The sequence below is a fragment of the Erpetoichthys calabaricus genome, chromosome 13, assembly GCF_900747795.2.
Source record: "Erpetoichthys calabaricus chromosome 13, fErpCal1.3, whole genome shotgun sequence".
Classification (NCBI taxonomy): domain Eukaryota; kingdom Metazoa; phylum Chordata; class Cladistia; order Polypteriformes; family Polypteridae; genus Erpetoichthys; species Erpetoichthys calabaricus.
In genome coordinates, this window is record NC_041406.2 from 97,768,896 (window position 1) to 97,783,772 (window position 14,877).

The following is a 14,877-nucleotide window of genomic DNA, read 5'->3' on the forward strand; positions in this document are numbered from 1 at the left end:
TCCTCGCAAGTCTGGAGTCTGCAAAGGTCATCCTTCCCTCCCTGAGGTATGAAACATGTTACAAACGGACGCCTAAGCCCAACATTCCAAGAAAACCCTAACTGCTATTCTAGGTTTTCCCAATCTACCCAGCCTATGGCCCTCGCTTAAAATCTAACTCTCTTACAAGTTAAAATCAGTTGAGAGCTCTGACCTTCTCATCACCAAACTGTCCAAAACAGAGTCTGAATTCAAATGACACAACCACAGTTTCTATAGTCAACCTTCGGTCCTAGGTGTTCTGGTACCAGGAACTTGGAAGCCTCCTTGTGTTGGAACATAGTGTTTGCTATGGACAATCAATGACTAGGAAAGAAATCCAATAACTCCTCCCCATTCGTGATCAAAACCAAAGGCCATTCCTCCCAAATGTGGTTCTCCAGGTATCTCCATTATTGACGTGAGCACTGAAGTCACCCAATAAGACAACCAAGTCAGTCCGTACCCTTTCAAACACCTCACCCACATTCTCTAAGAAAGCTGAATACTGTGAACAGTTGTCTGTGCACAAAAAGAAAGTTTTCTTTCTGACTTTTAGCTGCCCTTATTGAAAAAGAAATCAAGTATCTCTGGATCTTAATCACAACTGACGGAAAAATGTGAACTTGTGATCGTAAAGCGGACTGGAGTGGCGGCAGCTGTTCTGCAGGTATTTTACTGGTCCATGGTGGTGAACAGGGAGCTAAGGCTAAACTCTAAACAAACCTCTTGTATTACCAATCGATCTATATACCTGTCATCACCTACAGTCATGAGCTGTGGGTAATGACCAAAAGAATGAGTCTGGGCTAACACTCCATTATGGGGTGTGAAGGTCAGCTATTTGGGATAGCCTCAAAGCAGAGTCACTGCTCCTTCATATTGAGAGGAGCCAGTTGAGGTGGTTTGGGCATGTCATAAGGATGCTTCCCAGAAGGCTCCCCCTAGAGCTGCTCTGAGCACGTCCCATGGGATAGATACCCTGAGCCAGACAAAGGACACGACTGAGAAATTATATTCCTCAGCAAACTTGGAAACACCTGAGAACTCCTCAGGAAGAGCTTGAATCAGAAGCTGGGGACAGGGAAGTCTGGGCTGACCTGCTTGGTTTGCTCTTACTGAGACCCTCACCAGGAAATGTGTTTTGAGAAGAGTAGAGGAGAGGAGTTACTCAAACATGGCATTCACAATTTGAAAGAGCAAGGCTGATAGTAAAATGGTAAACTGCACCATTGAGCACTCCATTATTTACACTTTTATTAGCACTTGTAACAGCTAACCCCAGCTGAAAATATACTTCTACTTTTCTGTTTTCAAATAAAGAAAAAAAAAAAAACTTCTGTTTTCGCACATCACCAACAAATGTGGTAAAAGTATAAGAGGTAGAAATAAACAATGAGGGCAACCATGTGATTAGATATTGGAAGGCAGATGGCTCACTGTTTCAAATGAGAAAAAAAATCCCCCTTGAGACTTATTATGAACTGCTTGTTTTGTTAGAAGTGTAAATATAGGAACCGTTACAACTCCACAAACCCAAACAATAAGGTTTCTTAAAACACAAATTTGAAGGAGGCTAAAGATAAAGTGCTCTCTCAGAAGTCCAACCTTAATCAGACTCACCAGCAGGGGTAGAGGTGCTTGAAGGTGTATTGCTTGTAGTTCGCTGGTTCTGAGTACTTCGAACTGCCCACTGCATAGAGCGAGGTGCTTGAGCCGCACTGTTTGCATAAGGGCTGTTAGTAGTTCTTTCCAAAGGCTCAATCAAAAAAGTCTCATTCTCCACATCATCACTCTGGCTGCTACTGCTATCAGAATCACTGGAGTCATTGGACTGGGAATCATCCTCTGAAAAGAATGCAGGAACACTGCTGGCACCTTTAAATGGATTGCAAGAATAAGAAATTTCAGAGTAATATGGGCCAAAAAGGCAAAAACTAGATCACTAACACATAGTTTTTATAAGCGGCATGTTCACAATTAACTGTTTATATATAGGATTATTTAATTTCAAGCAATACAAATTAGCAACGCAAAAAATAAACACAGCTTTATGCAGCAAGACATGATTAGTGTTATCATCCAGGCTTCATTACACTACAAAACACAAAAGCAGGTTAGAGGCAAAGTGTGAATTAACTGTGAGGTCAACACTAGAGGGATACTAGAGAAGTCAAACACCTGAGTAAAGAAGAAATATGGGCAACTTGTAACAAAGTGAGGAAAAAATACAGAATAAGAATGCTTTTTAAAATTAAAAAAAAATAAATTCATGGCAGTATTGTTGGGCTATTATAACAAGCAGGTTGCTGTAACGGTCACTGACAGTTTTGAACTTGAAAACTGAAGCTTGTACAATATGTATGGAGGAGAATACCAGCAGTCAGCATTTCTTATAAGTGTGGGTGGAAATGAAAATGAAATGTGCTGTAAGGACAGGAAAGTGATGGATGCAACACATAAAGGCTTTGTACTACTGCTGATGAAAGCTCTGAGAAAGTACCACACACAAAAAAAGTAACAAAAACATAAAAGGGTGAGGTTATTCAGATTTCTATTTTTATATTCCATCAACCTAGCACAAATATTTATCAGTACCATATTATTTATACAGATGACGGAATATCAAAATGACACCAAATTTAATTGGCTCCTAATTAGAAAAATATGAATGTTGTACAGTATGTGTAATATGGGAAAACAATTCTGTTTTTAAATTAAATACTTTTGCAGAATTAAAATAGGAAGTTAGTCTAACCAGTCAGATTTATTTGCAGATGCTTGTTCTTTTTACTGAAGAGATTCTTGGTGGGGCGTTGTAAAAAAAAAAAAAAAAAAAAAAAGAGAGAAAGAACCATCTGTGTGATACAAAATACTGTTAATGATCCATCAATTTAATGCCCACCTCCTTGTGTAACTAAAGCAAAAAGGACAGTTAAATATGCAGTGCTAACAGAAAGATGTGCCTTTAGAATTCAACACTACGAATTAGAAGTATAAGGACTGAAAATGTAACCTTTTCTGAAACTGTAATGGCTAAAAGGAGGAGTGGTGACCACAATAAAATTAGCAATAAGTTGGTTCAACAAAAAGTGCAGTTGTCTTGCCAATGATGTAATAAAAGCCTTGCCTCAACACATGGATTTTTGTTTCCCCCCCCCCAAAATTAATCTCTCTAATCTGATGAGCAGACAAAAACCTTAAAAATGGATATACTTTCTATTTGGAATTGAGGCCGAATATTTAATTCCATGAAGAATTAGGTTTGTAAGTAAAGGCTGCCAGTAAGACATGCCATTGTAATTTACCTCTAGTCTATTCAAAAATTGTGTTTCCAATGCAGAAAAAAATTACACACTGGGCTGATGGAATTATCAGGTTTTGATTTGCACGTTTTGTACACAACTTTGTTCTTTTTGTTGTTCTAGAGTCTAGAACAAAAGTACTTAGAATCTAGACCTTACTAAGAGTATGCCTAGGCTTGGCATCTTCGGGGTATCACTAAAGGTGTAATATAACAATGCAAAAAAGCACACATTTCCACATTCTGGCTTACTTTGCAATGAATTAATTATCTATGATTTATAAACAGTCTATCACAGTGTAAGAAATAAAAGTAAACCAAGAAAGTCTGGGATAGCAATATATTTTGTTATAGGATAACTGCAATCAAAAACAGTCAATTACTTTTACATGTGGGCATCTCATATATTATTAATAGGATAGAAAAACAAGGGGGGTTCATTTTTTTATTATAGGTTTATGTGATAGAGGTCAGTGTATTTAATCATTATCCATCAAATGTACACAGAATTTATAAAATAATGTTTTTGGAAATAATCAGACATAGCCACAATAGAATGAAAAATTAAAAACCCTCTACAAGGTGAATTATCCATGTACTAAATGAAGAGAGGATTGAGGTGCTGCTAAATTAATCACTAAAAATGCACCCTGTAGTTATTGCCATGTGTTAAGTTTTATACATATAATGCAGTTAAAGATAATAATAAAACATTTGGCTCAAGCCTAGTTAAGCAGCATGAACAAGTAAGTTGTCAAACTACAGCCTCTATATAGACTAAACAAATCAAACCCTCTCAACTCTGTCTTATTTCTGGCACAAAAAAACGTGCATTTACTTGAATATAAAAAATTAAGGTCACAGCCCATTCACATATATTGTGGACAGAAAAAGAAACATCTTTAACTCTGGTAGCTAACATTTCTAGTGTCCCTCCTAAACTATTTAGTGTCTTTATTGGGCTTGGTGAAATAACTGGATGCACATAAAGGAATTCAATAGCAAATACACCACCACTCTTAATCTTAGATATAGATATTAAAAAAGCCCATACCAAACAAAGAAAATGCCAAGGAGACCCTACCGCCTGCGAATAAAATAAAAAATCTTCTGTTGAATTAATCAAAATTAACTTATTTACACAGAAGTCCCAACACAAGCTTTAGCAAAATTAAAAAAGTCAGTTATTAATATGTCAGAGTTTAACCAACTTGCCATTGCACAGCCCATAAGAACTATAAACGCCAGGTTCTAGGTGTACCTGCTTCAGAGCCTGCAGTGGCAGCTGTAACAACACTCCTTCGACCACTGGCATTATCCTGATTGCTGTGGTTACTTTCACTGTCACTTTCAGTCTCTGCTGCTGCAAGCAAATCCAGCTCCATGTCACTGCCTAAAAGTAAACACATTAACATTAAAAGATACTCAACAGCAATTTGACTAAATAATGCTAAGAACACATGAACTCATAAATGTGTAATGAAATTATTAATAGATGAGTTACAATTTTACCTGCAATACATGATATTTTTGTTTTTAATAATTATTTATCTGAGACAAGGGTCATTTACAAAACCACGTTAAAGATCTGTGTACATATATACCTACATTTACAGCACAAGTAGGTTATTTGCCTTACTAAGAGTCATTTGAGTTTGGGGTGGGATGGGAAACTGGGGAATCAAGTAGGAAACTGAACCAGCAAGCTTTGGAAGACCAGCTGCTATATAACCAGGCCTGATCTTTAGAATGTTCAAGGATGGTGTACAAAACGTGCAGTTACCAGAAGATGAAAGAAGAAGCAGCAGCAGTAATAGCCTCAATACCCTAACAAGGTAACTAGCATATTTTTCTCTTTCTTTTATTTTACTTCAAAAAAAATAACTATTCCTTAGCTTGTCATGATGTTTAAAAATCATTTAAGAAGTAGGGATGCTCCAATCAGTTGTTCCTAGGGACAATACTGATCACTGATTTCATGTATCTAGAATTGGCCAATTTCAATACTTGGACAATGAATGAGGGGGAAGAGCTGCATCTTCAATTCAAAACTCAGTTCCATGTTAATTACAATTCCTGTTTATGATGTCCACTGATTTTCTGGAAGAATTTATTTAACTATATTTTAACAAAAAAAAATGCACGTTTTGCAAATTTTGAATAAAAGACAGGATAACCAAAATGTGGATAATAAGATAATAGCAATGCACAGTCTTCTTTTCCCCTACACAAACTTTTTATGAAAGTGTGAGATTAACATTTTTTCCTCTAGTATCACTACAAACAAAAGTAACATAAAAATGGCTTTGCAGGCAGGATAACAAGATATAAAACACATCATTTTTTGGATAATTTTATTTTTTGTTTGGTTTTCAAAAAAATATAAAAACTTTGCAAACATTTGCTCGTTATGTAATTGTTTTACCTGTGGGATGCATTGTAAGCCCAGTTTTAACATTGGCATTGCAGTGAAGAGCTTCTCTGAATTCCTAATATTGATACATAACCTAAATTTGCCATACCATCCTCATCGTGCTCATCATGTTGACCCTCTGCTTCTGTATTCTCTTCTCCCGGCTCTTCTTGTTCATCATGGTGATCCTCTTCCCCAGCTACCCCTTCAACCACCTCCACCTGAAATAAAATACTCTGTTAGGTATATTTAAGGACACAATGTGACTTATTTCAGAATACTGTTTATTTTGAAGCTATTTATGTTAGAATAAGACAAATCCAAACTTGGATATTTAGTGCATTACCTCTTCAACATCAGCAGATACAATATCATCTTGTTCTTCATCCCTTCCTCTTACAGGCTGAGACTGACTAATACGCCTCTGTTGTGGATTTCTGATAATATATGAGGACTGGGATTGACTTGTGCTAATGAAAAAAATGGATAAAAAAGATGCTACAACAACAAAATATGTATAGGTTAAGTCTATACTAAATGCCAGTTTGTAACAGATAAACATGCAACATTCATAACATCTAGAGTTACAGGAGAAACAACCAGACAACTCTGTGCCATGACTTGGAAGAGTCCAAGTGACTTGAAATCTTTAGGGGTACTCAGAAAGGTAAAAGAAAGAAGTTAGTTAGTAATGTTGTGCTACTGCGCACAATAAACATTTTTCCGTTAAGTAGAAATTATAGTCCAGACTAGAGTTTTTTTATGATCAAGTCATTTTTGCTCATTATGTTATAGCTTTTGGTTTACTATATTTTATATAAATTAAAATGTGTTTGTCATTTACTATGATATAGCAACAAGCCTGAGTTCAGGGAAGTATGGGAATCCTCTTTAATAAAACCTAGTGCTGGGCGGTATGACCAAAATTCTATATCACGGTATTTTTCAAAATTACACCGGTTTCACAGTATTAGACGATATTTTTTTTCCCATGCATGAGTGGATGTTAACCACATTTTCCACAGCAATTACTGGCTAAGAATAACCTATTCCACTGTCATGAGAATTGTACATTGTCAAAAAAACATTTTAATGTGCACACAAGTATTAATACAGGTTTGCATGGCCCCATAAAGTGATAGTTTTCAAGGGGGTGGCGCTAATGAAGAGAAGGAATCACATTACATGACAGATGCAGTCAAAATATAGAGCCTTTTTATTGAACAAAGTTCAAAGAGTCATTTAGACTTAGTAAAATATCCAGAGGTGATTGTCAAAAGTTGTATTGCACTGAACACATCTTAGAAAAGGAATAAATAGTATTTTTTTTTTTTGCAAACTAGCTACACTTTGTTAATGTTAACAATCTCTTTCCACTGACATGTTAAAGTGACTTTTTAAAAAACTTTACCATCATTAAACTGCATAATATTTAAACTAATAAATAATAACAATACAATAAATAATAGTGCAACTTCCAGTACTAATACTATTACTTCCAAGACTTCAAAGCCCAGGTGCATTACACAGTATTCACAAAATAAAAATAAAACAAGTGCAACTTGGTGATGACATCTTTACCAACTGAACCATCATTGAGACAAACTGCATTAATATGGACCTTGCTTCAAGCTAAGCTATATACATCTTAATACATAATTTGCCTGCCTCCTCACTCACTCACGTCTGTCCGAAGCTGAATGCGCAGTTGCTTTCTGTGCAGCTGCCCGAAAAACCTTACAAGACCGACATCCAACCCAACATCGCAGCAGGCGGCGGATTTACGGCCGCAGTAATTCAAAGAGAAAGGCGACTTCGAATAAAGCTCTAGAGGCCTGAAAGGCGATTTTGACTACAGCTCAAGGCCTAATTACGCATTCATTCAATACACCTATATCAGGTTTGTGGTGCTTATACTTATTACTATTCCATATTGTACTGGAACATTCATCACTCAATATTATACTATAGGCTTGGAAAATTCATCAACTAACAGTACAGTGTAAAGTGGACTACAATCATTACAAAACAACTTCTTCGTTACTTATCATTTGTTCTTCATACACTGCTGACACAAACTCGTGTCCATTTCATCTTACATTGTCGAAACGGGCTTTGTCTAGTAAATAATAAAACTACAACTTGCATTTATAATGCTATTTGTGGTATAGCCCTACGAAATCGTATTAGAGCTGCTGTGAAGAAAAAAAAATACGGACATAGTGAAGAAAAAAAACAAACTGTCGAGATTAAAGTCGACATTTCCACTTTATTCTCATAGTTTATTATGTCATTAAAGTAGAATGTCTTAAAACTAAACTTCATCCTAAAATCAATGTTTAATTTACTAGATTTTCTCAAATCCCGTCATAAGTCAATGTAGCACAGTAAATGCTTTGTGTTGTGTTCTCCGGCCCAGTTGTTAATCACTGCGCGCTTCTTAAACTGAATTCCTCTGCACTAAGAGGCGCCGCAGGCAGCAATCGCTGCACAGAATACATTCACTTCATGATATTCCTGCTCTCTGAAAATGTAGAATGCCAAGATAAATTTTCATGATGAATGCATTAAAGCAGGTATTAAACATTCACAGTAGTTCTGTTCCCTCACAGTAAGGGGTCCCCAGGTGTACGTTCAGTGTAGAGAACTTTATTGCAGGTGTGACGAGGCTCCAAAAAACTGGATGTGTGAATGGGTATCGCACAGGTTTAACTTAAATATTGTGTAAATATTGGGTTTGTGATCTGGTGGTTGGAGACATGAACACAAAATTCAATGGATGTTCTTCTGAGTGGGCTTTCTTTATTGCATGCGTGCTGTCTCTTTCTGACATACCAAAACCCCAGTTCCTATCCTTCCATTTTCTTTCTCCACACGATAAACGTCTTTGTGAAATTAAGCGTAGTTATAAACTTAGACCACGGAGTGTTCAGAACTTTAAAAAAAATCTTTGTTATACATGTTTAATTATGCCATCCATTCAGGGTTGCGCCCATCCCAGTAAGCATTGTGTGCGAGGCAGGAGCAAATCCTGAACGTGGCGCCAGCACATCACAGGGTGAATACGAGCAAAACATACACTAGCAGGGTTAATATAGCAGAACAAAACCCCACACTCTACATGACTTTGAAAGGAAACTGAAGCACGCCAAGTAAACCCACCAGAAAAACATGCAAATTCAAAGTGGGGAACAACCGGGACCCCATTGCTGCGAGGCACATGATTAATACATGCTTTAATGCATTTCATCATGAAAATTTTATCAAGTATTTATCTTAGCATTCTAAATGTTCAGGGAGCAGGAATATCATGAAATTAATGTATTCTGTGTGCTGCTTGCACCTCCTCTTTGTGCAAGAGGAAGTCAGTTTAAGAAGCATGTAGCGATTAACATGGCTCCGGGAACCCTTAACACAAAGCATTTAATGTGCTACATAACTTATAACGGGGTTTGAGAAAATCTAGTAAATTAAATATTCATTTTAAGATTTATTTTAGTTTACGATGCTCTACTTTAATAACAAATTACGAGAATAAGGTCAACATATCGACTTTAATCTCGTCAAACGGCGAGAATAAAGTAGAAATATCAAGAATAAAGTCAACATGTCGACTTTATTCTCATCATAAGCGTCGAGATTAAAGTGAAAATGTCGAGAATAAAGTCAACATGTCGTCACGCTGTTACACAGTACCTAGGTACATTACACAGTATTAAAAAAAATAAAATAAGTACAACTTGGCTTGCAGTAGTATCCAGTAGTATAGAAACAGTATTCACACATTTGAACATAATGGTCCACATCCGACCTTTTAAATCCAAAGTATCTCCAGACAACAGACGTGACTCCTTTTTCCAGCAAAAGTTCATCATTTTCAACTTTATGGTCAGCTTCAGTTTAAGAATGTTCTCTGTCTATTTTCACCGCACAATAATACCTCCACTCCCGCATGTACTCCGTTGCATGCCTGTTTAGCGGTGTAGCATTGAAAAAGAGACCCATGCAACACCGGTGTAGCAGTGAAAAGGGTCCCCCTTAAACAGTTTCCCGCAGTACCACGTTCCGAACGTTGTTTAGGCAATTTAAACCGGTGTTGCGGTATAAGAAATATCCATATCATAACAAAAATAAAAAACGGTTTTCGGTATGAACCGGTATACCGCCCAGCACTAACAAAACCCCTGTGTGCGTCCATTGTCTCAGTGTGTGTGTGTCTTCTGGTGAAGTGCGCATGCGTGGGGCACGGTGCAATGCTTCAAGGGCCGCCTGACGTGTCACACAAGACAGAGAGGGCGGGACCTATAAAATATCGCCCGGCCGATCCAACAGGATTTCGGTAAATGAGGTAAGACTTAAAACAAAAGGCACGAAAAATTCAATCGGGCACTGAGACGCAGAGACCAGCTTCCAGATTAGTGTTTGTGGTTGTGCAAGTGTTCACTCTGAGGATGTCAGATTTGTGATTAAGAAGCATGGCCCGGTAAAGTGTAAAGCAGGGGTGTGCAAAGCCATTCCTGGAGGGCCGCAGTGGCCGCGGGTTTTTATTCCAACCCAGTTGTTTAATTAGAAAACAATCCTTGCCAATAATTACATTTCATGGCTTTTTAGTGCTTTAACTCTGCTATGTCAAGTCATTCTCAAATCCTAGATTTTTTTTTTCCATTCTAAAGATATCCAAATATTTTGAAGTGTAAAACGGATGGGTAATTCTCAATCCTTGACTTTTTTGTCTTCTCTTTCCTTCCAAGTATTTAATTAAACCAAATAGTGCATGATAAATACACACAGGTGTAAAGGGTAACAAGCAAAATGGATAACTGCTGGTTTCTTTTGTCATTTGCATCTTATTGCTAATAAGGAGCAATTAAAAACCAAGAATGCAGCTGTTTAAGACTTAAATAAGCAATAAGGGTTCAAAATCTTAACGAGGAAGATAACTAAAATGAAGCAGAAGTGTTTCTAGAGCAATTAGTGCTTCTTATTAAGCAATTGGGTTGGAACAAAAGCCTGCAGCCACTGCGGCCCTCCAGGAATGACTTTGCACATCCCTGGTGTAAAGTGTCAGTATTTGAAGGGGTTTTCCTAAATATACGAATTTTCATGATATTACAATAGGATGACTTTTAAAAGTAGATTTATTTTTGCGCACATAAAATCCATTGCTGGGGAGACGCCACATATACAATAATCAGCTGCACGCCAGCACAGATTAAAATACTTGCTGGGGAACTGCACAGTACTTGCTGGAGAGACGCCACAAGCACGATTATCAACTACACACCACACATTACATCAGTTGTTGGGGAGAACTTGCCGATTGCTCACTGTTGTGGCAGAAAATTAAACGCATAATATGGACATCAAAGCCAGTATTACTGTCAGAGAAAATTACAGGCATTTTACGGAAATACAAACCAGTATTACTGCGAAAGAAAATTAAAGGCACACAATACAGTGACGCATATTACAGCCACAGACAAGCCATTATTACTGTAACAGAAAATATTACGGACGTACAGTACAAGCCTATATTACTGTGACTACTAACAACATGCCACCCAAAAAAGAAGAAAAAGATAATGAGCGTCAGAAAAACGCTAAAAAAGAAAGACTCAGAAGAGCAAACAGATCTACAGAGGTACAGAAAAATGAGCGTAAAGAAAATTCTCAAAGAGAATGCACTACTGTGCTAGCGCCCGTTATTGTAACGGGCTTAATGTCTAGTCAAATGTATAAAGAGGTTTTCTTTGGTACCATGACATGCAAAAGGTTGTTTCAAGCTGGGTATGTGTGTTTACAATTATAATTTGGTGTGAATAAGTACATATAACAAACAACTGAAAATGATCTTCCAGTAGTCCTTTGTGGAAAGATACCGTATATACTCGAGTATAAGCTGACCCGAATATAAGCCGAGGTACCTAATTTTACCTACAAAACCTGGAAAAACTTATTGACTCGAGTATAAGCCTAGGGTGGGAAATGCAGCAGCTACTGGTAAGTTTCAATAATCAAAGTAAATACCAATAAAATTACCGTACATTAATTGAGGCATCAGTAGGTTAAATGTTTTTGAGTATTTATTTCAAAGAAAAACAGTAAACTAGATCTGCAAGTGGAGAAGAGGGTCAACAAAAACAATATGGTCTCTCTCATGCACAGGGAGAGACTGAACACGTGCGGAAATCATCAGCACGCACAAACCGAAAGGGAAACTGGCTTGTTCGTATACCAGGAGGCTGCGGGACCTGACTCAAATATAAGCAGAGAGTGATGTTTTTCAGCACATTTTGGGTTTGGGCTTATATTCGAGTATATACGGTACCAAGGAGTACACATTTATCTACAGATTTTTGATTGTACATTAAATCAGTGTTGCTCTCATGTACACTCATCAGAAAAGTGACATCTAATAATTATCTTACTAAAAAAATTAGTACCCTAGGTTCTTGTCTATAAGCCGGACTCATGTATAAGCCGGAGACCAAAAATCATACGAATTTTTAAAATAAAATCGTATCATAGATAAGCCGGACTCATGGATAAGCCGAACGTATTATAACCTATAACTAATAGAAGGGAGGGAGGTCAGTGGTCTCACTCGCACCCATTTAATTTCTTTAAGGGGGGAGAGAGTGTGAGATATTGGCGACTCTCTCACTCCCCGCATGGCGCGGTTGGAGTGGCCGGAGCGCGTTCTTTCTGCTCTGGGCGTCGCCGAGTCAACACGCGCGCGTAGCGGTCATTTAAATTGTGATTTTATATGTAAGCATATTTAAATATATATCGCGGATTTTTTGCTGGTTTACGGATTTCTGCGGACAATGGGTCTTTTAATTTCTGGTACATGCTTCCTCAGTTGGTTTGCCCAGTTGATTTCATACAAGGGACGCTATTGGCAGATGGCTGAGAAGCTAGATTGCTTACTTTTCTCTCACTCTTGCGCTGACTATCTGTGATCCTGACGTATGGGGATTGAGCAGGGGGGCTGTTCGCACACCTAGACGATACGGACGCTCGTCTAAAAATGCTGAAAGATTATCTTCAGTTGCTATCTTTTGTAAAGCTGATTCCTGAAAAGACATGCTGCACAGTGCTTCGCATACTTAAAAGCTCGAAGGGCACGTATTGATTTTTGACTGAAAAACAAACTCTGTCTCTCTCTATCTCTCTCTCTTCCTGCTCCTGACGGAGGGGGTGTGAGCTGCCGCCTTCAACAGCTTTGTGCCGCGGTGCTTCGCATACCTAAAAGCCAAACAGCACCACTGATTTGTTTGCTAGAGATTGTTTTCTCTATCTATGTGACATTCTGTGCTCCTGACACACACACCTTTGAAGAGGAAGATATGTTTGCACTCTTTTAATTGTGAGACAGAACTGTCATCTCTGTCTTGTCATGGAGCACAGTTTAAACTTTTGAAAAAGAGACAAATGTTTGTTTGCAGTGCTTGAATAACGTTCCTGTCTCTCTACAACCTCCTGTGTTTCTGCGCAAATCTGTGACCCAAGCATGACAATATAAAAATAACCATATAAACATATGGTTTCTACTTCGCGGATTTTCTTATTTCGCGGGTGGCTCTGGAACGCAACCCCCGCGATGGAGGAGGGATTACTGTATAAACCGGATTTATGTATAAGCCGATATTCTATTTTTTCATTTTCACAACTTTTTTCCTTAGATAAGCCGCGGCTTATAGACAAGAACTTAGGGTAATTACAAGAGAATACAGAACAAAAGCATAAACAGTAAATCTCCAAAATGCTAATTTCTCTTACCCGGTACCAACAATAAGAATATTCTTAACAGGTTAAGACAATAAGCAGAAACACTAAGGACTAATTATCATACCATCAAATTAATTGGTCAAATAAAGGATAATTTCAAAGCAATTTCATAAGTACTTCAAGCAATGTAATCTAATTAAAATACAAAATAAATGAAACAAAAAGTAAAACAAATGATCTGCCTGTACATTTCAATAAATGAAAACATCTGGGATGCTTACTCTTGAAGTATACTTCATTACATTTGATAAAAACATTTCAGTTGATCTTGCAATTCTTGAATGCTATCAAAGCAAAATTATGCATGTAACCAAATAAGCTTTCTTAAAGATAATTGTCGAGGACATACTTGCTTGACTGGTCTGGAGATGGCCTTGGTGGCAATGGCTCAACAGAGAACAATTCTTCGCTGCCTTGCATTGCATCGATGCTCGTACTTGCCAGGGTAAAAGGAGCAGTTGGTCGCGCAATACCCATTCGCACCGGTACAATCAAGGACTCTGCCACATTACAGAGCTCTTCAACAGCATAGGGTAACAAAGCTTGGAAAACGCGCTTACATTTACCTATTGGCTGAGGAATAAAGGTGCTGGGGAATGAAAGAGAAGAAGAAAGCTTAAAAGAAAAAAAAATATAAAGAGCAGACACTTTATAATACCAGAAGGAATTTGTTGTTATACATTTTGTGTGCAATAAGAATTTCCAATATATGTACACACGCAGTATTAGATTAGAGTCCATTCTCTAACAAAAAGCACATAATGCAACTGATACACTTCACACAATTTCCAACATAAGTGCAGTGCAATAAAAAGTATTCACACCCTTGGAATTTTTCACATTATTATCATCATCATTATTTATTATTATGTAACATTTAATCACTTTGAATTTAATTTGGCTTGTTTGACATTGATCAACGGAAAGTCTTTAATGTAAAAGTGAAAACATCTCTACAAAATATTCTATATCAATTAATTACATTTAGTGATAACAAGCAAAGTTCTCACATTGAAAGTACTAATCAAAATAATTTTAAAAAAATTACTGCATTCAATTGCTCCATTTTAAACAATGCTAAGATTCACAGTTACCCAAAATATATACAGAATTTGTTTGTGCAATACACAAAAACTGTAGATGCAAGCTAAAATGATTAAAGACTATGTTTAACACTCATCTGCATGAAGCGAAAGAAAATGTATTCCATAAAATGAACAGAAAGCAAGATAATTTTATTTGCTGTTACACTCCAAGCCTAAGCTTAACTAAGGTGCTCAAATAATTTGGTGCCATCTACATGACTAATACAGTTCTTTTATTTATGTTTGTTTTGAGAAAATACTTTCAC

At 37.2% G+C, this 14,877-nt stretch overlaps 1 protein-coding gene across 6 annotated transcripts in view; it reads right to left on the reverse strand.

Moving 5' to 3' along the window:
* ubr5 (ubiquitin protein ligase E3 component n-recognin 5) overlaps positions 1–14,877 on the reverse strand; it is a 128,540-nt gene that overhangs the window by 33,035 nt on the left and 80,628 nt on the right. For all 6 annotated transcript variants that reach the window (XM_028817294.2, XM_028817293.2, XM_028817292.2 and 3 more), the window contains 5 exons: positions 13,876–14,115; positions 6,082–6,205; positions 5,845–5,956; positions 4,584–4,715; positions 1,642–1,896 (listed from right to left, as the gene is read on the reverse strand). In XM_028817294.2, the coding sequence (XP_028673127.1) occupies positions 1,642–1,896; positions 4,584–4,715; positions 5,845–5,956; positions 6,082–6,205; positions 13,876–14,115 (863 nt within the window). The remainder of the gene's footprint in view (positions 1–1,641; positions 1,897–4,583; positions 4,716–5,844; positions 5,957–6,081; positions 6,206–13,875; positions 14,116–14,877) is intronic.